This window comes from Harpegnathos saltator, unplaced genomic scaffold (assembly GCF_003227715.2).
Source record: "Harpegnathos saltator strain DR-91 unplaced genomic scaffold, Hsal_v8.6 scaffold167, whole genome shotgun sequence".
Classification (NCBI taxonomy): Eukaryota; Metazoa; Arthropoda; class Insecta; order Hymenoptera; family Formicidae; genus Harpegnathos; species Harpegnathos saltator.
In genome coordinates, this window is record NW_020229947.1 from 600,839 (window position 1) to 628,420 (window position 27,582).

The 27,582-nt window shown below is 43.2% G+C and overlaps 2 protein-coding genes across 2 annotated transcripts; one reads left to right on the forward strand and one right to left on the reverse strand.

Annotated features, from left to right (window-relative positions):
• Window positions 1-978: 978 nt before the first annotated feature.
• On the reverse strand, window positions 979-2,377 carry LOC105191788 (trypsin 5G1). The gene is made up of 6 exons (XM_011155442.3): window positions 2,314-2,377; window positions 2,166-2,251; window positions 1,979-2,076; window positions 1,644-1,899; window positions 1,348-1,512; window positions 979-1,220 (listed from the first exon to the last, which is right to left on the reverse strand). The coding sequence occupies exons 1-6, from the start codon at window positions 2,354-2,356 to the stop codon at window positions 1,071-1,073; spliced, it is 798 nt and encodes a 265-aa protein (XP_011153744.1). The 5' UTR covers window positions 2,357-2,377; the 3' UTR covers window positions 979-1,070.
• A 9,936-nt stretch (window positions 2,378-12,313) lies between these two features.
• LOC105191787 (uncharacterized) lies at window positions 12,314-21,539 on the forward strand. The gene is made up of 4 exons (XM_011155441.3): window positions 12,314-12,428; window positions 13,023-13,213; window positions 15,845-15,952; window positions 21,168-21,539. The coding sequence occupies exons 1-4, from the start codon at window positions 12,327-12,329 to the stop codon at window positions 21,301-21,303; spliced, it is 537 nt and encodes a 178-aa protein (XP_011153743.1). The 5' UTR covers window positions 12,314-12,326; the 3' UTR covers window positions 21,304-21,539.
• The last annotated feature ends 6,043 nt before the right edge of the window (window positions 21,540-27,582 follow it).

Consider the following 27,582-nt stretch of genomic DNA (forward strand, 5'->3'; position numbering starts at 1 on the left):
TCTTCATTTTACATTAAAATTCTATTTTTTTATTTTTTATTCTACTAAACACAATATTATAAAAATTGGTATCTTATTTGATACCATAAAGGTATATCGACGTTACCGACTGAAAAAAGGGCGGATTCCAGTGGTGTTTCTCTGTCTTTCGATTGCAGACAGAGGAGCCGTATTTGAATTTTACTCCAAATCTGGGAATTCTAATGGAATCTCTGCTCTAATGGAATCTGGGAAGACGCTAATAAATTTCTATGAGAAGGATTGCAATTAATACACCATCGCGCCATCGCGAACATTGGGATTTATGCTGCGACGCGCAGCTGGGTATGATTATAACAACGACATATTTGGATATATATTTCCGTCGATGGTAGGTATCGAAAAGCGCTCGAGATTAAAGTCGCTCGAAATCATGGGAGGCAGCTATTTAAAAAGCTGCGCTCGTTGACCCACTTTCCAAGTATCCTCTTGCCACGCCTCGCGAAAGGTCGGGTCGATGATCGCTCTATCGTTAATATCGAAGCAGCTAGTAATAATAAGTGGCCGACAATACTCTCTCTCTCTCTCTCTCTCTCTCTCTCGCAGATTTTTGTTCAATATTAGAAACGGACGATAAGCTAATAATGTGCGATTTCCGTGACACAGTAAAGTGTCTAAAATGACAAATAAAATAAGCACGAACAAGAACAAAAATCCGATACTTGTTAATTGACGATATCGTAGTTCATAGTTTTCATATATAAAATGGTAGATATTGCAGATAAGTGGATCTCATATAAAAAATATATCTCATTTATGAAGAATATTAATCTCAACTAATATCATGATAATCCAGAATTACATTTTCTAGAAGAATAAGCCTAATTAAGTTAGAACTTATTATTTGCTTCATGTCCGCATGGTATCAACAATGTAAATTGTACAAAAGAATGTATAGTTTTATTTAAGGAAACACATCGATAATAATTAAATCTTGAAGAAGATAATTATATTACATTATATTTCACACACACAGTATTATTTTTTGCGCATGTACCTACGATAATAAATTTTTACATTCATTTATATATTCAATTTTCAGTTTTATATTTAATCCAATTTTGAAGAAATATGACATCAGTATATACACCGGGTGAATACGGCATACCACATTTATATCCCCACGAAGTTATACCAAGCAAAATGTTGTCTTTGTTAACTAATGCTGCGCCGGAATCACCCTGGTTATATGAAGAATAAAAAATATTAAAAACGCACACGCGCGCGCGCGCTATATCGTAAATTATTCTTTTTCAGAGTCCTTTTTTGTCCTTTTTTGAATGAAGTCACTTTGTATTCACACGTTACCTGACAAGTATCGAATACACCCTCCTGAAATCCGTAACATGTCATTCGAGGTGTTAAATTATGGTAGAATTTGTAATATTCGCTGCATAGCTTCTTTCCTACCAGCGGCAATAGGACACACCGCAGTTCCTCCGAAGAAGTATTATCGATGCTATCGTCTACCTCCTGCATATATCGCAAAAGTTTAACCTCTCTCGCACAGATATCGCGACGCGAAGTAAAAATAACGTCAGTTGTTTCATTCTTGACATTGTGCGTTGGGGATACATTGTATTGTGTATAACAACAATACTTACTCTATACAACCCCCAACCGCAGACGTTACCCCAATTCTTACAGATAGATTCAGCATCTCCTTGTGGTAAGCCAACAGCTTTGGTGGAACTTCCGTACGTGAACGCAGGTGTTACTTTGATCAGGGCGATGTCGTAGTCAAATGTCACGTTATCAAAATTTTCGTGTACAATAACATCAGTCACCTTATGGACGGTACCACCTTCGTATAAGAAAGACGTTCCGCTGCGTACGCTAAATATATTACGTTGAGTCCTACTACGATACAAAGCATACTGTCTAGCAAACATTAACCGAATCCATTTCTGCAAATTTATTTCGTCCTTTTTCCACTTACGCATCTCTAGCCTTTACGCAGTGAGCTGCTGTTACAGCCCAACGTCTGTTGATTATAATAGCACTGCATGTGTATTTATCATTTATCATCAACACCAACTAAGCATAAAAATATTATTCGTCGATAATATTGAGCATAAAAAATTATTATCGAGGTGTGATTTTAGAGAACGTAACAGTTTGCTTACTGCATAAGGTGCTACTTCGATACTCGTGATTGAACCACCGAGAATTCTTGCTACTGAATTTGTCGACAATCCATGTAAATGCACTGCTAAACATTTCAAACAAGTTCAGGCAACAATTGTGAGATCAACGTATAGTATCAATATTTACCTGCAAAATGGAGAAGAGTGAACGCGAAGAAATGAATGTACATTTTTCGACACTGGAAACTTCACTACTTCGTTACACTGCTGCACGGTTGAAATTATTCATAAAATTTATCAAAGGCCAAAGCACTTATAACCATTAGACTGCAGAAAATAAGTTTTATCTGTCGAACACTTATCGAACAATTTACGGTGTTATTATTGAAAATGAGCCGTGAAGGCCTATGGCATTTTAAAAGCGTTTTCATACCTGAAGTAAACTCTATAAATTATACATTTGTTTGAATTTAGTTCTAAACATTCAATTTATGTACAAATTGGCGAGCATGAATGTATATAATATGCATCGATAAACTATTATGCTACTATGAACCAATTCAAATTTCTGTATAGTAGAGGAAGAGAAGATGCAGGATTTTTCCTTCTTTGCTATATATCTCAACATTTATAATATAACGCAATAATTTTGAATGCAACTTAACGTAAGATTTCTCATAAAATTTCTCACTTATATTTATAAGATAATTTTCAATACGATTTGTAACGCTACTTAACTTGCTACTTAATCCACATAAATTTATCTTCTGACCGTATAGAGAAACAGATGAGTCGTCGCATTTGTAGCAACTGCAACAATTTTCTCGGTACACACAGAGTGAGAGATGGCTCTTTGAGAGATGAGATGACGCTTGACGGGAAATCGTCGCGTTTGTCGCACGTTCGTTAGCGGCTTTTGTTTGCGATTGGCGAAAGGAGCACGATAAATATAATATATTACGCGAGATGTTCCGCCTCGCCGTCGCATTTTCCCGACGGGGTTGATCATACCGTGCCGCGGTACGGCACGACGACGACGAGATATCGGCTCGAACGACGGCGGCCCGTCGGGGATGGTCGGCGATGTTCCAAGCGGAACAAGGGATATGGAAAGAATAACTGAGGAAACGTGGTTATGAAAGGTGATTATCGAAAAACTCGGCATGCAGGCTCGATGAACTTGTCGCAGAACTGTCTTCGATCCCTCTACTTCTACTCACAATCCCTGGCCTTCCACCTCCACCCCCTCTCTCTCTCTCTCTCTCTTACCTACTCTACTCGGTCGCCGTTCGGAAACCGAGCGGAAGGGTAGTTTAATGCGGTGCATTTCACAGACAGCGGATAGCTGACGTCGGGAAATCTCATAATGGTAAAGGAAAGGTAAAGGCTCGATTCCATAACCACGGCAAACGACGTCGACGGAGATTATCCCGGCTTATTTTTCTTGCCAGGAACCGAAGGCGCGTTTTGTTCTCTCGTTCGCCGCCGCCGCCGCCGCCGCCGCCGCGCCGCGTCTCTTCGCGGCGCGTTTCTTCCGCGCTGGGTGCGCGGGGCACCTTGATTTTAATACGTTAATCGAATAAAATCCGCGTTAACCGGCCTACTTCCGCACAATGTACCCTTAGGTAATGCCACGGGAACGAGAAGGAGCACTTCCGCGTGCGCGCGCGATATCCACCCCAAATAACGTCACGAATTCCGTTCAATGGCTCATCCACGCCGTAAAGAAGATTTACCCCGGCGGCGGGGAGTTTATTCGCCGTGCCAAATACGCCCGAGCGAAGAAACGCCTAATATTTCCTCATAAGTAATCGCATAAAATCCCATAATCGTGCGCGAGGGGGTGGGAAAACCAGCTCGGTAAATACTCAGCCGCGCGCGCGCACGTCGAATGAAAGAGAACGAATGGCAAGAAAAACGATTGAAACTTTTCCCAGCTTGAAACGTTTCCAGCTACGCGAGCTACCGAGAATCATTTATCTTTTCCCGATACAACACATTATATTCCCGACACTCAGCCCGAACATAAGCGGAACGCGAGACATGGCTTTAAACGTAGTTTCGGACGAAATTTTAAGCGAAAGAGAGGCGGAGTGAGCTTTCTTAAACTTTTCGTGAGAGCATCGCGTACGAGAGAGAGAGAGAGAGAGAGAGAGAGAGAGAGAGAGAGAGAGAGAGAGAGAGAGAGAGAGAGAGAGGGAGGGATTATACTGCTTTGAGTAATCGCGACTACTGCGAGAGAAAGAGAGCTTTCCGTGTAGCATTCCCTTACGAGAATATAATTAGCAAAGCATGCTGATTCGTGCAACAACTGCTGGTTACTCCGCGAGATAACTAAATTACACGCTCCAACGCTGAGACGCGCAAAATTCCCGACGCGAGGAGAACAACCCGTTTACACGGAGAAAATATCATGGCTCTTTTACGTAAATTCCTCCTTCTTTCCTTTCTCTTTTCACGTTCTCCGGTAGCGCAGGGATATCAGTAAACATGTACAGCAACGCAAAGATTATCAGCAGTTCGCAGTAAATTTTCCACTGGTTCTGGACTTCAATCTTTGACGTGTATAAATAGCACCTGAATGAAACGGAAGAACTTGTTTTCGAGAAATTGTCGGAGAACGTGAATTCTACCATGGGACGTAGTAAACTTTTCAACAGTGGACTCCAATTCCTGAATAAATATAAATAGCGCGTGTGGGAAGGATAATAAATCGAGAGCGAAATCGTCGTTCCTGAATTAGAAAATTGTGCGTAGTAATTTTTACTATAAAATCCTGCCCGTGTACAAATCCGAGGAGCGATTTGTTACGTCGACATTTTCCACCTCGTACTGTCATTTGTTATTGATTTGTTGCGTAGGAGAAAATATTACGGGCGTTAGCGCGGGAAAAATATAACTTCTTTCATATAAATTCTTCTCGACGTCACCATGTTTTCTAGTAGCGCGGGAATAGACTGGCAGCAGAATTTGTTTTCGCTAAGAAGCATAGCGGAAATTGTTTTAACAGGAGAGTCCAGCATTTCTAAAGCATAAATAGCACGTACGAAACGGGGGAGGGAGTAGACTTTGTAAAGTTTCCCGGGGAACGCGAAAATTTTGCCAAGGAACATATTAAATGTTCTCTCAATACAGCAGACTCCAGTTCCCGAAATATGAATAGAACCTATGAAACGGAAGGACGATAAATTAAAGCGAAACGTCGATATGCGTTCCCGGGTCACAAAATTCTACGGTAACTTTTACTGTAAATTTCTCTGCGCGTGTACAAATTCCGGGAGCGACTCTCGTTACGTCGATCCCAATTTGCGCCGCGACTTTTCATCGATTTGTCGCGTAGAACTCGGCGCGGATATCACGATTTCAATTCCCTCCTCTTTCTCCCACTTAACGCGCGGCTCTCCTTCGACCCCTTCCGCCGCGGCGGAACACGCGTGCAACATCGTCAAAGTCGCGCGATTAAAATTACAGCGCTCTGCGGCGGTCATCTCTGGGGGATGATACAGGGCTTGGGCTTTTATTCCGTGACATTTCTGCCGCGGAAAATGGCCAGTTTAAACGACTCGGGGCTCATCGCATCAGAAATAACATCGGATTAACTCCGCAGGTCGCAGGTCGCTTTTTTCAGAAATGAGCTGCATAACTAGATCCTCCGAGCACTATCGAGTTTACACGCCGTTGACGTAAAAGTATCATTCGGCAAATATTCTTACGGGGAAACAGGAATATTCATGTGCGTGTGTAGGCGATTTTAATTAAAAAGCTACCCCTCCGCTAATTTTATAACGCTAAGGTGAAAATAATCTGAGATTGCGTGGAATATATATACTTCATTCTGTAAAATAAAAAAATCAAATAAAATTGATGTGACAAAATCATATAAAAAGGAGGAACGCGTCATATTAATTGTGTCGTTTTATAAACACATCCCTTTACTTCGCAAGAAATTCGGGGCGTGCGTTTCCCTCGCTCTTCCAACGCTCGCCAAACACAGCAGGACAACTTCCCGCTTTTTTTCACGCCTTCTCCCCTTTTCTCTCCCGCTCACGAACTTCACCCGAATCGATCGCCCTTCACAACGGAGAATCCCCCCACGATCCCCGGGACCCGCGCGAGAAGCGTGCGAAATTTTATCGAAGCATGATTCCAACGTAATTTACGGCCTGCTTATCTACGACGACGAAGAAAAGCAAGGAAGATAGAGCGCAAGCTCGCTGGAGATGATGCATCATTGTCTTCATTTGCGAAAGTGGATCGTCCGCTTTTCCATGTTATCGCGGTCGGGAGAGGGGGAGGGAGACGCGGGCGGGCGAGGCCGCGAGAACTCGGCCGTCCGCGCGAAAATTTCGCCGAGAATCGCAGCCACGGCTGGGGACGGCGGAGTACTCTCTCCGGGCCTCCCGGTGGCCGACGGTTCACCGAAATTGCTCGGATGGATGTGTGGATACGCAGCTGCCCAAAGCTCCGACAAGTTCGCGGATTTATATCGCGGAATCGAGAGCCTCGCGGCGGCAAACCGCGCTCCGACTCTCCGAGTATAATCGAGCGACTCGCAGGCTCGCGTTCCGGATAAAGGCGCGTCGCGTCTCCCGCGTGCATTCGCCGGCGATCTCGTCGCGCGATTCCAAGAGATTTCGTATTCTTCACAGGTCGTCGGCGGCATCGGGAAGGCAGCTCCCCCAGGAGCTCATGTCCCCCGTTGAAAGGGATTTGGAAAGGGATCCGCGGGCGGAACGAGAGCGGACTGGCGTGTTCACGAGTCGATGATCGAATCGATACCGACGCTGATTTTACGGGCCGTTCGATTTCGTAGAGACTAGTTTCTTTATCGATATCGACGCCGCATGGCACTTTGTCGATATCGCGGCCAATGTACAGTCGATATCCACATGTCGGCTTGATATCTACAAGATATCATACAGACGACCGATTACCGATCATCCGCTCGGTATGTAGTTGGTGGTATCGCAGCCGATATATGAATATATATCTGTCCGACTTGAGTGTAAGCTGAACGACTATAGATCATCGATGGCTACACAATGCCTTCCGGATATCGCGCTGAAATATCTTAGGAATATCAAATCGATCGTTGACTTCCACGCGATCTCAATTGGATTCCCAACATGTTACTGACCGAATTCTTTGTCGACTTGTGAAGCACCCGACCGACTCGACGGCGCGTTTTGTTGTGTCCGCGATGAAGTTAAGCGATCATGAGGTAGTATAATGACCGGAACGGGTCCGGACGAAAAAAAAGAAAAGAACGCGGCGAGAGGAAAGAGTTCCCAGCGGAAATCCGACGAGCGCTGTGCTCTTGAGGAAAACGCGCGTTTACGATGATTGATGTACCGCGAAGAGTCTGAATATTTCGCAGATATTTTTTTTTATATAAATCTTTATTATAAATCTCACGCGCGCGTGAGAGAAATAGGGGAGGGGCGGGGAGAATTTCTGCGTTTCTGCGCCGCCCGTTTGTGATTCGGTCTTTAGGAGGGAACGACGAGTGTCAAACTTATTAGCCATCGCGCTAAATTAATTAACTCGTCGCAGGAAAATCCCAATTATCAGTTTAATCGCCCTTTGACCCGGATTCGTCTCCTTCCCTTCCCGAAGTACGTATAATTGTTAAGTCTCGCGTGGAACATTTCTTAGTATCTAATTGGTTTCCAGTCTGATTTCTCGTAGAAATTTACACAGATTCAAGCCACACAAAGAAGATTTTCCGGGATCTAACTGGGATCCATTTTCCGATTTCTCAACGATGGATTCTGATTCGGGAATCTACGGAGATCCGGATTAGAAGCGTAATGCCTCAAACTTGCGGTCCTAAGCGAGAAATTCGAACCGATCTCATCTTCCCCGGATATTTTATCAAAGCTGTCTTTTCTCTTCGATTCCCATTTTATATATTTATGTTGAGCAAAGTATAATATATGAAATGTTCTGAGATTGTTTATGCATACTTGACAAGTACAAATACTTAAGTACGCCATTCCAAACCGAAATTTCCCCAACCTCTTTTATAGTCTTTATTTTACACCGGAATTTTATTTTCTGTCGATTTTTCATTCCATTGAATATAGCAACGAGTGTGAAAATATGGGATGAAGATATGTTTGATGTTTGATGAAGATATACCGACTGAAGGAAAAGATCGCGAATTCCCATTATATTTTTCTATCTATAGACAAAAATCCATGTTTGATACGAGGAATGGAATTCTCAATTGACGTGAAAATCGGATAACCAAAGGTTTTTCGGAGGGGACAAACATTGAAATTCTAATGAAAATCTGTGCTAGTCAGAAAATTCTATTCTAGATTCTTTCTCTTTCCTCCTCTCTTCCTTTCTCACCTTGCTGTGTTCGCAATCCAATGTCTCCTCTGCCGAATCTCCCGGCTCGTGAAAAAAAAGAACCGATCTCGTTCGGCGGTGACAACGACACCGAATGCGCGTGCAGTGTTATCGGGATCGTAAAAGAAGCGCGCGCCACGACAATATGTGTGTGTGTGTGTGTGTGCCCGCACGTGCTGCGTGATCTTCCGAAATGTGTACGTCTGTGTAGGCGAGCGAGGCACCGACTGACCCGTCGGACATTAGCGGCACAACAGCACGTTTCTATTGACTTCCACGGGACACCTAAACCACCCGTCGCGCCACCGATAGGACTTCCTTCCGGGCGAAAATAGGGAAGAAGATCCGAGACGCTAGGAGAGTTTCACCTCGTAAAAAGGGGGAAAAACATCTGCGGTAAACAGCTATTCGGTCGTCGCCGCTGGAAACACCGGGGTGGGCCGTCGTTAGCGAGCGGCCGAGAAGGAAAGCGGCTTTTGGCGGCAAGGGAGGAGGAGGAGGAGGAAGGGGAAAGGGGGGAGGGGGAGGAGACGAAGAGGATCGCGCTTGCGAACGTAACGCGAGGGAGAAGAAATCTTACTCTACCCTTTTTCTCGAAAAACCTAAGAAACGCCAACAGAGAGCTCGAGGATGGGGCAAAGGGGAAGAGGATAGGGTAGGAGGGAGAGATCGGTCGTTGATTAATCCAGACTGTATACATAGAGCGGTGACGCGTCGCGCCGCACCACGCCATGTCGACGAGGGAGAGCGCGAGAGGGCGAATTAAAAACGGGAATAATATCTGTGGGTTCAGAACTGGAAGAACGCGGCAGCTCATTTGCACACGCGCGGTTAAGCCGCGGCTATTCCGCTTCACGCGCGCGCTCTGCGAAAGCGCTAATGCGAAGTCGCTCTCGAATCTTTTTTTCATCGCGAGGCCGCCGCCGCCGCCGTTATACCGCCGCATGGACTCTCTGACGCATTGTAGGCAAGATCATAATTGCGTTTTAGCGCGTAACCGAGAGCTCCGGCTACATGGAGCGCACCATGTGCCCCCCCCCACCCACCTCCGGTCCGAGGCTGAACCTCCCGAGCGCGGCACCTATGCAAATTTAATTAAACGCTCGGTGCGAGAGCTCGCGGGATTTTTTTTCGGCGCATAGAGACGTCGCGCTGATATTTACAACGGAGGCGATAACACACCGATAATCTCGACGTGCAATATACTCGGCGATTCTCTCTTGTTTTCTTCGTTTCTCCTCCGCTTCCTCCGCCGGTGAATCTCTGCCGAAGGTTCGTTAATGCGAGACGAGATAATGAAATATAAAGGATAGATAACGCACGGATACAGCGCGAGATACGTCGAGACGGCTCCTGCAGCGCATTCTCCGCGCTCTCGAGTGCCTTTTGTCCGTTCTCTCGCTCTATCTTTCTGGTATTTTTTGTAAATTTTCTTCACTGAAACTTCGCTCGGAAGCTAAAGCCAGCGTCATCACTCGCATTCGAGTGATCCTTCGCTCGTGTACAGGGAGTCGCCTCTGTCGTGTGCTCCTCCTCTTTTTCATATTTTCTAAATTTCCTCGAATGAAACTTCGCTCGGGAAGTAAAATTGATACCGCGCATTTGCATTCGAGCGATTCTTCGCCATACACAGGGAGAGTCCCCTCCGTCTTCCTCTCTCGCTTCCTCACGTTTCCTAAATTTCTTCGAGTGAAATTTCGTTCGGAAAGCGGGACTTTTCTAAGCTGAATGAAGCTTTGATCGAATGAATAATAAAATTATTTTTTTCGATCAATTTAAAAAATAGACCAACAGAGTTGTGTTATCTGACTCTTAATTCTTCTCAAAGATATTTTATGTTGAAAATTCGCTCAATATTGAATGTTTAAATTGTTTAATCGATTGTCTCTTATTGAAAACTTATAATAATTCATTAGATATTTATTACGTATCCATTATCTAGCTTAAGACCTGTCGTAAAATCTTGTTAGACTTTTTATGATTTGCCTTTTTCCTCTTTTGGCATTATAATTGTTAACTTTATTGTTATATTTTGTCTCTTTTCGTATGTTATCAGTTTGGAAATAAGATATTATACTGAGAGAGGACACAAAATGATTTCTCATACAATAATTGATACATAAATAAATAAAATAAATGATATTAAAAAATCAACTATAGAAATCATGCCCTATCTCGATATTTGCGCTAAGGAAAATTTGTCCAGAATTTCCATGGGGAATAGCTCTGTAAATAACAGGTGCGAATTACGGACTACCCTGTGGAGCGAATTCCCCACTCTGAGTCGCGGAGTGAATACTTTCACTCAAAATTGAAGAGTGAGGCTGATGTATCTCATCGTCGCAGGAACATAGTCACTCAAATCTGTCGAAACATTCATACGCTCATATTACGGAATCCAGAATCCTCACCTCAGACTTGAGGTTGAATGAAACATTCGCCTGTGCGAGGAACGAGGTAATTTCATCGTTTCGACTGAAAATACCGTCGCTTCCCGCTCGTTTCGAGCGAGCTTCGCCCCAAGAAATTTAAGGAACCGGAGACATCGCTGTACTCGTCGGATGTCGGATCATATGTATTTTAATATCGCACATTCTTTTTCTATGCGGCTGTAACGCGCGCCGTGAAATATTGAATGTATAATACACCGCGGAATAATACACCGCGAAGTATTACACGAGAAAAGAGAGAGAGAAAGCGAGAGAGAGAGAGAGAGAGAGAGAGAGAGAGAAGTAATCCGCGGGTATGGGACCTTAGTATCGCTGCTTTGCAATTTTGCAAAATACATTCAACCTCTATCCCCGCTAAATGTATAATGTATGAGATGGAATATGTATAAAAAGATATTAAAAGCTTAATTAGCATTTCAAACGCACGGAAATGTAATATAAGAGCGAAACTATGAAATGTCCGGTTCACCTCAGAATCCTCCTCATATATCGCTCGAGCAAAGGGATTAAAATTATCGCATTTCGACACACACGAGCGGCGCGGGAATTCGCCACCGAGGGCGAGGAACTCTCTCTCTCTTTCTCTCTCGTCGCTTTGTCAATTCGCGCCTTCGCGAATTCTGGCATGGTCGCAGGACCACCGTCGCGACGTTTCCGACCGTCCGATAATGCGTTCGCAAAGGACTAATTATCGCGAGAACGTCTTCGTCGTATGCGCGTCATATTAACGCTCATTACCGTGGCGGACTCGCAGACCGGTTTTTACGTGTCGAAACGTCGCGAAAACGACAATCTTTTTCGCTCTCTTTCAATCGATGTCCGCAAGTTCCGGAGTCTGCTGATCGAAACGGCTCCTCAGCAAACGCGAGTCAGCCGCCATGTCTTGCCGGTTACGAGAGATCTTGTAAGCTCACGAACACGCGCGCCGTTTCCCGTGTGGACCTCGTCGCCTTTTTTGCTACTTACTAACCGAAATCGCACAGTGTAAAACATTATTGTCGGGAGAACCATTGTCTTTTTAATGAGTGCTACTGTAGTGTTAACGACGATAGTCTCACGTATGCATATTGCCTGGTATTACTCTTTACGTACCAGCAAGAATATATATAATTAACACCGAAAATAATCTTAGTTTTTGATTATATATCTTAGGTTAATAGTCTTAGATAAGCGTTCTTCTCTTTCAATATACAATCGCGAACGAATTGTGTTTCGACTGTACTGTCGTTTCTGATTGACGCTTCTCGGAATCTCAAGATTACCGTGTGAATTTATACGTCGCGTGTGATCCGTTTTTCAATGACATGTAATAAACCAGATATTCTACATTTTCGGTTTAACCTCTCTCGCTGCTTTATTAATTTATAGATTTTCTGTATTGAGCTCGACGTTGATGTACCATCATGTGCTGTCGAAGACGGCGAGTTCGAATATCGCACAAATTCTGCACAGGCCTATCAGAGAGCTGGCGTTTCCGGAATACAGCAATATGGGCGTGAGTACATCGAAATAATAATACATAACCAGAATAACCAAGTAACATATTGATATTCCGCCTCAATTTTTATTGTCTTTCTGTTTCGTGCGTGCTACCATTTATTTTAGAAACTAAAGGAAACCGTTGAAAATTAAAATTACTATCAAGAAATTTACTATATGTATTCCTTAGGAAAATAGACTCTCTCTCTCTCTCTCTCTCTCTCAAAAATAATTAAGTATTTTAAAATCAAACGCATTTAAAAGTCTATAGACAACGATTTTATCTTTCAAGCAATAATCTAACAAGTCGAACCTATACAGACAAATAGCACAGCAAGAAAATATTATTTATACACCACACAGCGCTCAAAGATTTAGCAATGGAAAAGAAAAGAATCGCAAAATATTTGATGGTTTCTTACAGATCTTTAAACGTTTGGTTTTTTAGACGATCTTGATAATAAAGTCGAAAAGAGAGAATTTGTACGGTGAGAAAGCTACAATATCCTTCCCACGCTGAAAGTTTTCCAATAGCAGACCTCCTCCCTCCCCCCCTCCCCGTAACGCGGAGATGAAATCGCTAATCAGGTGATTAACGTTCCCCCCGCAGATCTTTGTCGCTCTCTCGGTGCCGCTCGAAGATCCGCTAAGTTCGATCTCTCTATCGTACTTCTTCGAGGCCAACTACGTTTTACCGCCGAACGTAACGTTCTTCGAGCCGTGGAACGTCGGGGCTAAAAGAAGGAGACGAAGTATCGACAGATCCGCGATCTATAGAGTTCTGGAAAATAAATTCGAGAGGTAAAGTTCGCGAGCAAATACGTAATCGCCGTTTACGCGATTGGTTGGTTAACGCGGTTTCTTCTGCCGTGTCAAAAGCCCCGATATAATCCCTTCACAGTGTCTCTCTGTTTCCCGTCCGATCAATTTGCCAGTTGGCAAACTACCTGTAAATATTTAGCTCGCACGGCATTCGGCATTTTTCAGGTGGTCGAATAATTCGAACAGTCCTGTCATTCGCTACACAGTTAAAAACATCTCGTACTTTTGTTAAAACTATTTGTGTGTAGAAAGTTTTGTGTTAAATTTTCCTACACAGTCGTGTGTTAATTTAACATATCGTTGTTGTGTTACCTAGACTGTCCTTGTGTTAAATTAAGATTATCTATTTTCAAGTGTTAAAATGACATTTCCAAGTATTAAAGCAACACAATTTATATGTAAATGCATGAATTCTTGCCATGACATGTTTTATATGTTGAAGTCAACACCTAAAATGTGTTACTTTCCTCATTATAGTAGTTATCGTGTGTTAAATGTATATAATGTTAACATTTCTGGCATGTGAAGATTGGATTTTTAACACATAGATTATGTCAATCTAACATTTTCATTTCATTAAATCAGAGATCATTACTTTTCCCAAATGTTGAAGTAACATTCATTGTATGTCAATTTAACACAAACTGTGATTCTTGACGGCGTTCAAATGTTAAATTTTTGTGTTAACTTTTTACGTATTATGTGTGTTATTTTTTAACATATTTGCTGTATGTTAAATTAACACATAAATGAGAGTGGATGATTTGAGACACATGAGATATGTTAAATTTAACACATCATTTCTTACAGTGTAATTGAACGGAATTCCCTCTCGTTTCGCGTTGCACGATATTTTCACGAGATCTCGTGAAACCGTCGTGTCTCATACATTGCTGTGACAAACTGTTTGGATAATTCGATCGTGAGATTATCACCGGAATCTCATTCCAGCGCTTGACGCGATTGAAAATGTAAAAAGTTCGGAAAAGCCTCTCACCAGTTTTGATAAGCTTGGAATTGAAATACTTTGTGGAAAGGCTAGAAGTAAGAAACACGTGTTTCTTTTTATAGGTGATTTCTCGCACGCGCGCGCGCGCGTCGAGCTTGAAACAACAACTGGTGGGCGCCGCGCTGTAAGTAGTTACGGACGCACATAGGGTCAGACCGGCGTCCCCTCCGGTCCGGACGCGACGCGTCTGCATCTACTTATAGCACGACCTTTACATCTCATACATCCCAAAAATAGCGACTCAGAAAATAATGTCGTTTTGCACGGGATTCTCTTTAATTTTCACCTTTGTAATAATCCTGAAGCTGGCAGAAGCAATAATGAGACATTTTGTTAAAAGAAATAAAATTTAGAATTGTAATGATTTTCAAATTTATGTAAAACTTAAAGTCATGGCTATAAAGTATATACCACGCCATGTAATCTCATTTGAAACCTCTCTCCTCATATACAATAATTCATTTTGAAAAAATATTCGCTCACAATGGAATATGTATCAAAATATTTTTACAAAAAAAGTGTTGCGAAATATAAATTTCTTGTTATGAAATATTGCATTATACACACGACACAATTTTTTCCGACATTTTCTCGTAAACCTCACATTTTCTCGTAAACCTCACATTTTCCAAGAAATTCACTCGTGATCAAAAATGTGTTTATGGAATAAACTTCGTGCGAGCGGTTCTCTCAACCTCTATAAAACGCCTGAAAAAAACACTCAAGGAAAAAAGTGTTGCGAAATCTAAAAAAGTTCACAGTTTTAAGGTATATCTTATATCATTATATTTTTCTGAAACACGTTCTCAGAAGTCTCACATTTTCAAAGACATACATCTCGACTCCCAAAAACCCGGAAAACGTTTATAAAAAAAAATATTGCGAAATTCATAGCTGTAAAACGCAAAGACATTTTCTCCAGTTCCCAAAGATATCGCGATCAGATATGTATTATGAAATTAGCACTGAGGGACTGAATCAGTCCTGAACGCCCGAGAGCTTCCCCTCTCTCTCTCTCTCTCTCTCTCTCTCTCTCTCTCTCTCTCTCTCTCTCTCTCTCTCTCTCTCTCTCTCTCTCCTGGGGAGAAAAATACGTATCTCTTATTTTTAGCTTGTCTACAGTATATCCGACTTTCGTCAGAATCGGTGAGTGACACTTCCAGACTTTCCCTAGTGAAATAAACAACGACGGGATCGATCGCTGCGGTCTATTATCGCGGGTATCAGCGCCGTGCTGCGCTCGGCAGAAGTTTTATCGCGACGCTCTCTCGGAACAGAAGGGAAATCAGCGAGGCTTCTCCAGGCAAATGCACCGCCAGCTCCACCGTTTTACGAGCAGCCGGGGCACCTGGGAATTGCATTACACATCGCCCGACTCGGTCGCGATGCCGCCGCCGCCGCCGCCGCTATTGTACGTAGGCAGGAATTACGTATGTGCGCACGAGTCTTCGATCTCGGTATTTAGAGAATCGTAAAACGCGAGACACACGCGACGATGAAACGACGAACCCGCCTCCCCCCCGCGACTCCTTCGCTCGTGTCCCTCAATTCTGCGGAGTTTCACGTGACTTTCCTCCAATGTTTCTTCCTTCGTGTCGCAGCTCCGGATATTCCGGGCGAGAGTGTCTGCTGAGAGCAATCTGCGAGACCTCGGAATTCCCGCTGCGGCACAACGGAGTGATCGGCGACATCGTGCACGTGCTTTTCACGTAAGTTCTACACAATACACACCTCGAGTACGACACTCTCGACATTCGGAATCTTGCAACATTTGCCGATGAAGATGTCGGTAATTGCTGAGAAATTAAACAGTCGAAATTGATATCTTCACACGGCGGTGTTGCGAAAAGAAATTCGGCGCGGAATTGGTTCCAAGTGAAACGTCTCTGAAAGATTTCTAGGTTCAATCGAAAATTAACTGCGAGATATTGTTAAAATAACTAATGCACTGTTATTTCCGAAAGCTTACACGTTACTAGTATTAAAAATATTTTTTTACGTCACATTAGATGACATCGAAAATAAAAAAAAAAAAGGAGCGGAAAATATATAGGGTAATCTGTGGCGGACAGTTTCCCAGATGAATGCCTGTCGCGTCAAGATAGCTCGGCCACATATCGTATACGTAATCGACCTCACCGACCTCGACGAGGTAAAAGCCGTTCAGCTTTACCGGACTTAGCGCGTGTACGGGAAATTTCGTTATTTAATAACCTCCCGCCGGGGGCAAGAAATTTTGTGTTAAGCCGGTGGAGAGAAAATTCGGCCGCTTTTGCAATTGCATCTTGCAAAATTTGCAGAATGCAATTTTAATATAAGAAAATATTCGACATACTTCATTGCAGGTTTGTGTATGGAGATGGCTGTAAACTGCAAAATTAATTCTTATCGGATCGCTTAATAAGAAGCAGTTTCAGATTTTTTCGGGTAAAATGAAACGATCGTACTTGCACGTCGTTATATTCTTATGAGGCCCTGTCCGAAACGTCTGGGTTTACACAATCCAACATTACAAAATGTCCAAGTAATTATATCGGGTGACTAAAAAGTACCAATGCTGCGGAAAGAACTATCATTTTTTTTCCAAAGCGACTCGATCGCGCTCTTAAAAACAGAGACTGACGAAATATCAGCCTTCTTCAATTACTTCCGGACCCTTCCGAGCGGTTTGGGCGGTCGCGAGAAATTTACGCAGGGCTGCCGGTCTTTAAGAGTACTTCATCGCTACCGACCCTCTCTTCCTCTTCCGCGACGCAAGCGAGATACGCGCGCGATCCTCGGTTAATAACTCGACTCCGCCTCGGCGGACTATCGTTCGGTCGAGCGACGCATAAAACACGCCGAAGGATGCAGACGCGAATTTCCTCCCGTTGCTCTTGTGAAAAAAGGATAGGAGCGCCGGCGGCGGTCTCTTTTTTTCCGGGAGTGCTACGTTCCAAGGCGCTGCAAATTGGAGTAGATACGCGCCGTGGAAAAGCAAATTTGGCTTCCTCGCAGCAACCCTCCCAACCCATAGACGTGCATCCGCTTCGTTCCGCTTCGACTGGCTCTCGCGGACGAATAAGCTCTCCAGTCAGGGACGTATGAATAAAGGACGCGAACCCGCGGGCGAAAACGACATTGTCGTCTTCGTCGTCGTCGTCGTCGTCGTCGTCGCCGTCGCCGTCGTCGTTGTCGTCGTCGTAGTGGTAGTTGTCATTGGCAGCCTTCTCGCCCGTTGCCACGACGAATAAAAGTTTCTTCCGTATAACACACAACTACGTAACGCTCAACGGCCTGGGGAGGGGGGAGGGGAGCAGGTCGCGCAAAACAGGTGACTCGAACGCTAATTTGGCGATAATTAACTTCATTTAGACCCCTTCAATAACGATCATTTCAGGATCCTTAAACAATACAGACGACCGATATAAAGAGCAGTATCAATAGTCGTTACTTGAAACTCGTCTCGAGTCAGACACGTGGGTGTGCATTCAAAGCTCAAATACGAATTCTACATTTGAATAATCACGTTTATAAACATGATTATAACATGGTTTATTATAATTGATTGATTACACCCCCCCAAAAAAAAAGAAGTGGTCGGTGCCTAAAACCGGGCAAGTATATTCTTATGTATTTTGACCCGCTGAATCCGAATCCGAGGTCAGAATCGCACAATTGTTAGCTTTATCGTCCTTAACATCAAAAAACTGATCATAACTTCACTTAACAAAATTAAGCTGCATATGGTTGAATTCAGCTTAAAAAATGCTACAATTCTTGTCATTGGAAAAATTTTCAATTTGCAAGAATAAAGATGGTGGGAGGGGGATATAAAAGAATATAATATTTTTAAGAAATCTAACTACACAGTCGTAAGGAGCGTCAGAAACCATACAACTTTTATCTGAAACATTTTTTTGTATCTTTTATAGTTTTTGAAATATACTCTCCGAAAACCAGGTATACTGATATACCTTGTAAGGGTGATTTTAGCCCCTAAATATGAAATTGGGCACATATAAAAAAATACATGTCTCTTATTATATTATATATTATATGTTGTGGAGTAGCTAAAAATAAGAGACACGTATTTTTTTATACGTGCCCAATTTCATATTTAGGGGTTAAAATCACCCTTACAAGGTATATCAAGGTACCTGGTTTTGAGAGAGTATATTTCAAAAACTATAAAGAATACAAAAAAATGTCTCAGATAAAAGTTGTATGGTTTTTGACGCTCCTTACAACTGTGTAGTTAAATTTCTTAAAAATATTATATTTTTTAATATCCCCCTCCCACCATCTTTATTCTTGCAAATTGAAAATTTTTGTAATGACCAGAATTGTAGCATTTTTTAAGCTGAATTCAACCATATACAGCTCAATTTTGTTGAGTGAAGTTATGATCAGTTTTTTGAGGTTAGAGACGATAAAGCTAGCAATTGTCCAATTCTGACCTCGAATTCGGATTCAGCGGATCAAAATACATAAGAATATACTTGTCCGGTTTTAGGCACCGACCACTTTCTTTTTTTGTGGGGCTGTGTTATTACAACTGAAAAAAATTTAAATCCAACTCCAAGGCTCTTAAAGTTTTAGCAGCCATTTCTCGCAACCACACAGTGTTCTGTTTTATGTAATTTAACAATTAACTAAATAAGAGAAGGGATAAGACGAAATATGTAAATTCACCTTATTGTTAGTGCTTCGTCCTGATTATAGATAAATCTCGAAGTTTCAATACCGTTTGATATATTTCATAAAAACATGTTTCAATGTTTTACACATTTGTGCAGCAATGTAGACCGAATTATCTGCGGACATAATCTGAGATGATTTTGTAAAGATGACACTTTTTTCAATTTTAAATGCGAATAAGCGATAATATATATCTATGGTATATTATCCAGATGAAAAGATCGATCGATGCCAGTATTTTATCTGAATGAAATCGCCATACATAATTTTATATGGACAACAGCAAACACTGCTTGCAACTTGTCTCACACTCAGATTGGCAGATCTGGACTTCAAGTTGGACCCAGATTTTTCTCTCGAATCATACGATGCAACACGTGACGGCGTCATATTCGCAGTCGCAATACCATTAAAAGCTCACCTCCAATTGTAAACTCAGATCTGACCATCTCGCCTGAGACAAGTTTCACCGTTGCAACGACCGTTGACACAGACTTGCGAGTCAGACTCGAGTGCGGCTCAACATATGAGACAAGTTTCAGACCACGACTGTTTTCGCGGTGACCGGCGATTATCAACGCCATGACAAATGACGAAAGGATACAGGCGTGACGAGGGCGAAGGGAGGAAGGAAGAAGACGTTTCTCATCTTAAGGAGAAAACTTTCCTTCTCAGGCGCGATGCCCGCGCGAAGTACAAATGACGGGAAAGTGACGGTTGCAGTCAGTCTCTTGAAGATTCTTGTATTTCGGCCCAAGGCACGCGCACGGGCCGAAGGGGGGAGGGAGGGGGGTCGAGGTGGGACGCCTTCGCGCATTGTCGTTTTCATCGTCGCGACAATGCGCGGCTCCTCCTTCTCCCCCCGCCGCCGCCGCCGCTGCCGCCTCCGCCCACCGTTCTTCTCTTTCTCTTCCCGGGCGAAGCCGGAGAATGTTCCGCGCAGGAGAACAGCGGGGAAAAGAACACAAAGGAAGCTCGTTTCGCCTCTTCTTTCTTAGCGCCGCACGCCGACTCTAGTACGTTGATGCATTATTACACCCGGCCCCGGATGCATCTTCATCTTTTTGACTACCAGAAGAAACGTGAAATTATAACGGCGGACGACCCTCCGTCTCTGCCCGCAAACTGTCGCGACCGAGGGGTCGCGAGAGAAAGAGAGACAGACAGACGGACGGTGAGAAAAAGGGGGAAGGGGGGAGGGGGCCGGGGGAGATGACGCAAAGGGAAGGAAAGAGCATCTCTCTTGGCGAGTCGCCGATCGCTGCAAGCCAGAAATAAGCGGCCGCCCCGAATCTCGCCGCTTCTTCACCTCGGAGAGCTCGCGCCCTTCGCGCCCTTCGCGCCCTTCGTGAATCGCTCCATGTCGCGTCGTTATCACAAAAGATCCCGACCGCGCGCCGTTAAAGTCGCCCGCGCCGCAACGTTCCGCGCGCGAAACTATTTTTTCATTATTCCCCAAGCCGAGTCGAGAGTCGCTCTGTTTCGCACGAAGCGAGTTATGCGCGCGTCGCTCCTAAATTTTAATAAAGCTCATGATGAACTTTCGAAACGCCCCTCCCCCAGTCCCAGTGGCCGACGCGGACGACGGTGCACCAACCTTTGGATATTCCGCGGGATTACCGAGGGATGCGTCCTCCTATTCTGCCGTCCGCTCGAGCGAGCCCCGGAAGACCCGGGGGATATCACCGCGAGCGCCGACCGAGGAAAAAAATGTTTCTCTCTCGGCTTGTCCCCAGCGTGCGAGATTTTTCGCTACCCTCCCCCTTCCCCCCTCTTTGGTGGAGGATGCGCGAATCTCCGCCGTGAAAGTCAAGGGAGAGCGGAAAAAAAACAGATCGGCGGAAGGTGGTGAGAAACAGAGAAAAGCGACAGAGGGTGATGAGAGGAAGGGAAGGGGCAGCGAGGGGGAGGGGTGGCAAAACTTCAACAAATCGATCGTATCGCCGTGAAACGATGTAACAAAAGCCAGTCCATGCATGCATACATTGTATAAAAAATTCGGTTTCGCCGCCGGCGGAATCGTTCTCCACGGGATTTCGACGATTTTCCGATTTCTCTCTCTCTCTCTCTCTCTCTCTCTCTCTCTCTCGTTCCTTCTCCTTTTCTTTTTTCTTTCTTCTTTCCGACGAGATACTGTTTCCTCCGGCTATTGCCCCGCCTGAGACGCGACGTTTCCCCCGATGTCTCGTTGTGCGCGATCGCGACTCGATTACACGACTCGGAATTATCCGCCGCGATTTTCAGGCCGAGCACCTCGAGACGCGAGGAATCGCCGCGAGACGTCCTGCAGGCTGAGCTGGCAGGTCGTAACGGAAGCTGCTCAGAGTACCAACCGCGATGCCCAGTGGGACTTTTAGATCTGATCGGAGTTGTAGCGTAATAGCGGAAGAATCATCGCTGTTTGCCGTGTCACCCCCGCGAAGCAAACATCCTAATTGCGCGCCGTTGTTTGAGGTCGCCCTTGGGTTGGCTGAATGTGGAACGGTCTGACGGGCAGCGCACGGACGCAACAGGAAATTCCAGCGAGACGAAACGTCGGAGGGAAAACTCGGACATCGAACGGCGGAAAATCGAAGATCACGCGCACCGTGCGTGATGCAGGAGGGGAAGTTGATGAATGGAAATAAATTATCGTTCGAATGGAATGCTTGTCCTATATAATGATTGCATCTCTCATAAATCCTCGCTGAGATATGAGCGCTCGGGTTCACAAGCCGGTAAAGAATGCAATTGAAGTCAGGTTGAAAGCACGTAGGGGGATCAGTTTCATATTTTTCATCGGAAAATTTGGGAGATATCGCATGGATGTCGATGATATCTAATCGACGTTATTCATCATCAAAATTGAATAAATTAATTTGTCTTTTAAACTAAAGTAAATTAAGTTAATTTTAAAGTTAATATGAGTCGAATTAACCAAGCTTCCGTTGAAAGGAAGCTCGAACAAACTCGAACAAACAACTCGACTAAAAGTTGACTTAGAAAATTAAATTAACGTATTAAAGTTAAAGCTTAATCATCGAGGAAACAAAGTCTGGAAAGAGAGAAACGACGAACGCCGTATTATCGAATTATCGTGGGCAAACGTATTTATATACTCGCTCGTAATTGCCGTGTGATCGTAAATCTCAAATGGACGGAGGATAAGAATTATCGCCATATTTCCCCGCCTCAGCCTTCGTATCTGCTTCTGAACGGGGGACCACGTTAGAGTTATTTCCGTGTTAGCCGGGGAAATCCCATTGAAAAAATTACATCGCGGAAAGTTTCTCGTCCGACGCCATCGATACGCGAAGTACAATTCCCCCCCCCCCCCCGAGTTATAAACGAGGAAAATAATGTAGTAAAAATTACAAACAAATTCTTGTAATTTTGGACCGCACAGAGGTATGACCGAAATTACTAAACATTTGTCTAAAAATATTATGCACGTTTGTCTTTTCGTTACACTGATATCGAAATCGCTTGAATGATTTGTTGCCTTGTTTTGTTTCTGCGTTTTTCTTGCTTATTTCTATAGTAATTCATACCCTACGACGATGCACATAGACTAACTTTGCAAAAAATACTGCGAAGAGGAAAGAGAGATTTTAACGTAATTTCCTACTACAATGTTTTCTCTGTGCACAATGTTTTCTCTGTGTTCCGAGGAAGGACTATTTTTTTATCCCAAGAGCACCAGTGCACATGTGTATGTATCAATAATTTCTACCCATTAATCTTGCTGTATTCAAATGTGCAGAGATTAATACACAATACACAGTTCTGTACAACGAGACAATTCCAATATTTCGGTAAAATTGTATTTCGGCAGATTATTTCGGGTAACTATCACGGTATTTCGAATTTCGGTATTATAACTTAGCGAAACTGTTCCATTTTCCAGATTTCGACATACGTACATTTTTTTTGGGACAATACACATCCCCACCAATCGGATATCATTTGGGAATTTACAAGAGGACCGTGAAATCGCCCGATAAAATCGTTCGACAATGATTCGAGCGGATAGCTCCGCGAATAAAATCTCACAAAGAAATTCGCCCAAAGTTCTCGAACGCTTCGTAAAATTCCCAAGTTTATGCTCGAAGTTTCCGAAAATTTTACAACTAAATTTTACAACCATCACACGGATGGGGTAGGAAAAACCCGGGGAATTCTCTAACACCTATCGAAGCGGAGCCGAGAATCTTACAGCGTCGAATTCACGCAAACTTCAGCCGCTCTATAACAGAGATTTAAAAAACGTAACAAGAAGGAGAGAGGAGGGCTGCCTATTTGCCAACGATTTGAATTGTTCACGCGCGTCCGCCTCCACCGTGGATCTTCCTCCTCTCGAGCGTTCAGCGTTCGATAGATCGAAATCGATAGCAGAAGGTCAGGCCTTTCTCCTCTCTACAAAACGCGCGCTCGCCGACGTGACGGAAATATTCGCGAATCGCGCGAAAATAGGGTTGCTCTTCTTTATGGACGAGCGCCCTCAAGAAAATTCTATACACGTGCAACGCACTTCCTCGGCAAAAACTTCATGGTGCCTGAGAGAAGTTATGAAGTCGTAAATGTTGAGTTTGCAGGAGAGAGAGAGAGAGAGAGAGGAGTACATTCCCAGACATTCATCCGTCTCTTTAACATTCTCCGCGCCGATCTACCCCCCCCCTCCCTCGACGAGGATCCTCCACCTTCGAGGAGAAATAGGCGAACTCGGTAGAGAGTAGACGGAGAGGAAATTCCAGGCGAGAGTCGCCTCGCCGACGTCGTTAAATAACACAAATTTATTCGTATCCCTCGCAAATAAATATCGCGGTTTCGTTTGTTGATTTTAATTCGTCATTCCGCGAGTAATTCGACGCGAAAACTCCGCCGCCGCTAGGGTAAAGTGTTTTCACAAGTTGGAAGTGAACTCTCTAATTGAGGCTCGGTGTTTCTCGCTTTCTGAAGTACAATCAGTGTATTCTTCACTGAGATACTGCACTTATAAATTATGCTTTATTCACGAGCACTGCAATCCGCGAAACCTCGTTGAAAAAATCGGTTAACCACTTCACCACCGCCCCATTTTCCTCAACTAATCCTATAATGCTAAAAACGAAAAATTCTCGACTATTAATGAAAGTCCATGCAGAGGAGTTTTTAATGGCGTTGACGATGAATTTCGAGTAAAATTTAAAAAATTTTTTTCATAAACTCAAAAAAAGCGACTAATACGGCAAATTTTAATTGAAATTTTATGTTAGTGTGCAGCAAACGTAAAAATGTTTTATATAAACCATCCAAATATTATATTTAAATAGTGATTATTAATTCGTATCATTTTATTCGTAAATGCATCTTAAAAGTTTAAAAATATCTAATAAACATCAATCAAATCAACCAAAATTACACTTAACGATTGTTGCAATCGATCACTTCGATTTCATCTCGCTTATTTAATTAATAATTAATTAATAATTAATTTTATCAATCCGTTACACATTATTCATGATTATACCAGTGCCAGTCCGTTAATTTCGACGATCGACTCGCCGACTGTTTCAGCCAAATAAAATTTTCATCATTTATTACCCGACTCTCTCTCTCTCTCCCCCCCCCCTCTCTCTCTCTCTCTCTCTGCCGCGAATTGCACCGCTCGTAATAAATAATCACCGACGAAGGATTTATTTTCAATAACGTTCGCTGTGCTCTGCCAGGGGTATCGCGCAATCGCGCGGCAATGAAAGAATACTAAAACTATACGTTGAGAAGTTTGACGGATCACTCGAACATGATACGCGTGAGCATGATATCATCGAGCAGCCCGTTGCAGACAGGCCGAACTCGACGCTCGACTTGGCATCTAGATCTAAGGAGATACAGACAGCGCCGGACGGCCCGTGCCGAGAAGCGATCAAGCAAATGTGCCCGTCATCGTCCCGCACGATGAATGATGTTTGGCAAGACAAATGAGGGTTCGCTAAGAGTAACCATGCCGCGGACAGCAAGTGTCCACGTGTCAGCGCGCTATACAGACTGTTCCCCGTAAGTTCCATCATTCAAAACAGTTTTGACAGCTAATTGAGAAACTTGCGGGATAAAGTACACTCGTGTGACGCGAGCGCGGCCGAACGGAAGGCGGAAGGTCTCGAATTCTGCGCACGTCGCGAATAAATCTGTCGGGTTCATACGCATGTAAAAACGCATTTATCTACAATACAATCTAACGAAATCGACGAGCGACATGTATAAATAATCTCCAAAGGTGTGTGTGCTCTCTCTTAAAGTGAATCGGTAAAAATGTTTCTGATGTAATAAGTGAAAAGAGTGTTTCGCGCGATAATTGCAGCGAATATTCATTGATCTCCGGAGCGGAAACACTCCCACTTTTCACCGCTTTCTTATGTCACATTCTTATATAACATCTTTTCTCATATAATATTCGAGTGATCACAAGGTGAAAATTTATGGTATTTTTGTTACGTGTTTATTAAGAGAAATAATAAGATAGAACTCTTCTATCACATTTTGTATTTTCTTCTAAAACTTTCATTTTTGTAAAAATTTTTATGTTTTCAGCAAATATAACCATTAAAAGTAAATTTTAACCTTGATTTTCGTGATATAAGTAAATGATAATCAAACGTTCTTTTCTTTTATTTTGATCTAGTATATATCGTAGTCCTGTATAAAAGTTCGTCAATGAAATATGTTTTTATTCCTTATAGGAAGATGGAAATGTCGAGTTTTAATCTTCCGCTGTAACTTTATTGATTTACAAGAGCGTTAAGAGCTGCCTAATAATGTTGCTTAAAGGCGCTTCAATTTTCTTGACGGTATGAAACATAAAAATAAAACATTATAACGAAAATACGTTCTGTCGTTTTATTTTCGTATCTCTCATAACGTTAATTTACAAAATTAAAAATGCAGCCGGTATTTATGTGTTTAGAGCCAAATAATTTCTCTCTTTTACTGTTATTTCCAACATATAAATGTAAGTAAAAAAAAGATCAAGGTTCAAGTAAAATATAAATTATGATGCGAAACTTATTGACCGATATTATAGGTCAAACATTCCTACTAATTCAATCAGAAAAATATTTATTGATTCACTTTGAGAGAGTAAGCAGCGTGAGTAAGTTTCAGCTGCGCCTATGAAAAATGCCTCCTTTGCAAAAATCGTCAGCTTGATACCCTCCCGCATTTTTATATCCGTGTATCTCCGTCTAAGCGAATGCGTGAGTGTATGTATGTGTATGTGTTTGTGCGTTCCGTTTATCCGTCAAATAGACACGCGTTACACGCTTCCGGCGGTTGACGTTTTTTCCGGTCGCGACGGAAAAACGAGGGGAAAGTGACGAATGAGGGAGAAATTGGATCGAGTTTGCCGAAAGGACGTCTCAGTCCTTAAGTGTCCGCGACAATGGTCTTCGCTAAGAAGTCTCCCTCCTTTAAGCAGTCCCCAATAATCCTGTATTCCTTCCCCATTGGAGAAAAAGCCGACGTCCGTCTCTTCTCGTCGGTCTTCGTGATCGTGCAAAACTTTCTGATATTATAAAAAACCAAAAGCAACACACATGCAACGCCAATTGTATTAATTGTGACACTCGAATGATGATAGAACGAAAATTTACGGCATTTCTGTTGCATGTTTGTTATTAAGAGAAAGCTTTTCATCTTCTAAAACCTTCATTTCTACAAAAATTCTTTTAGCATTATTAGCAGAGCCATTAGAAGGCAAAACGGCATGCAAAGGATTGATAAAATATACTTGAAGATTGTCTCACATGAGACACTCAGTCCTGAATTTAATCCTGTATCAATGGCTCGATGGAGAAGCTTTACTTTTAACTTCCTTCATTTTACTTTACCCGAAACTTGTTTGTTCTCGTAAGACACTCAGGTTTAAATTCAGAATTGGACCTGAGTTTCTCAATTGAATCGTGAGATATATAGATGGCATTTATCTTTAGTCGTGATTCTACTGGAAAATTCGAGCCTAATTCTAAGTTTGATTGTATCTCTCTTGAGACAAAATCGGTCGCCCTCCCCTCCGGAGAAACAAAATTACCACGATCGAATTAATCGATTCCGATAAGATTTGCGATAAGCAAAGAAAGCAAAAAAAAAACGTACATCGCCGGTGAAACGAATAATTGATTCGCCGTTTAACTTCCAACCGCGACACATGCAAGGCTAATAGCGGTTCAACGTTAAGCGACCGGGAAAGCCTCTAATCCTTCCCATCGGCATACGCCGTTGGAACTCGGTATGCGCTAGCAGCTAAACGTAGACGCTGATATGCAAATTCTCGTACTTGTCAGATTCGATTTAAATGTCACGCGTCTCACACACGGGCGTACCGTGCTCATGTGTGCTCGTGTGTCTGTGTGCGCACGTCGAACACAGCTGCAGCTGCAGTCACACGACGCGAATACGGAATCATCATCAGCGCGGGTGTCGTCGGCTTATCGCGGGAATCTCGTTGAGAGCTCGAGGACAACAATCGAGGCAGAATCACGAAGAACGTCACCGATCAATCGCGGGAGCCGGCGAGACAAATGGTTTCGAAAAGAGCGCGCTGGGCCGACACAGTGGGCGTAAAGATGCGTCGTAGTAAGCTCTGCGCTTGCGACCGAGTTTATCGGCGTTAGTAAGTCTGAGGTTTGCAAGGATCATGAGAGGA

Excerpts from the sequence above, each read along its gene's own strand:
- LOC105191787 (XM_011155441.3), top strand. The coding sequence starts at position 12,327 with ATGTACCATCATGTGCTGTCGAAGACGGCGAGTTCGAATATCGCACAA. Across the intron at positions 12,429-13,022 it reads CGGAATACAGCAATATGGGC|ATCTTTGTCGCTCTCTCGGT; the intron begins GTGAGTACATCG and ends TTCCCCCCGCAG. Across the intron at positions 13,214-15,844 it reads CTGGAAAATAAATTCGAGAG|CTCCGGATATTCCGGGCGAG; the intron begins GTAAAGTTCGCG and ends TTCGTGTCGCAG.
- LOC105191788 (XM_011155442.3), bottom strand. The coding sequence starts at position 2,356 with ATGTACATTCATTTCTTCGCGTTCACTCTTCTCCATTTTGCAG. Across the intron at positions 1,900-1,978 it reads TGCGTAAAGGCTAGAGATGC|TAGGACTCAACGTAATATAT; the intron begins GTAAGTGGAAAA and ends TTTGTATCGTAG. Across the intron at positions 1,513-1,643 it reads GCGGTTGGGGGTTGTATAGA|GAGGTAGACGATAGCATCGA; the intron begins GTAAGTATTGTT and ends CGATATATGCAG.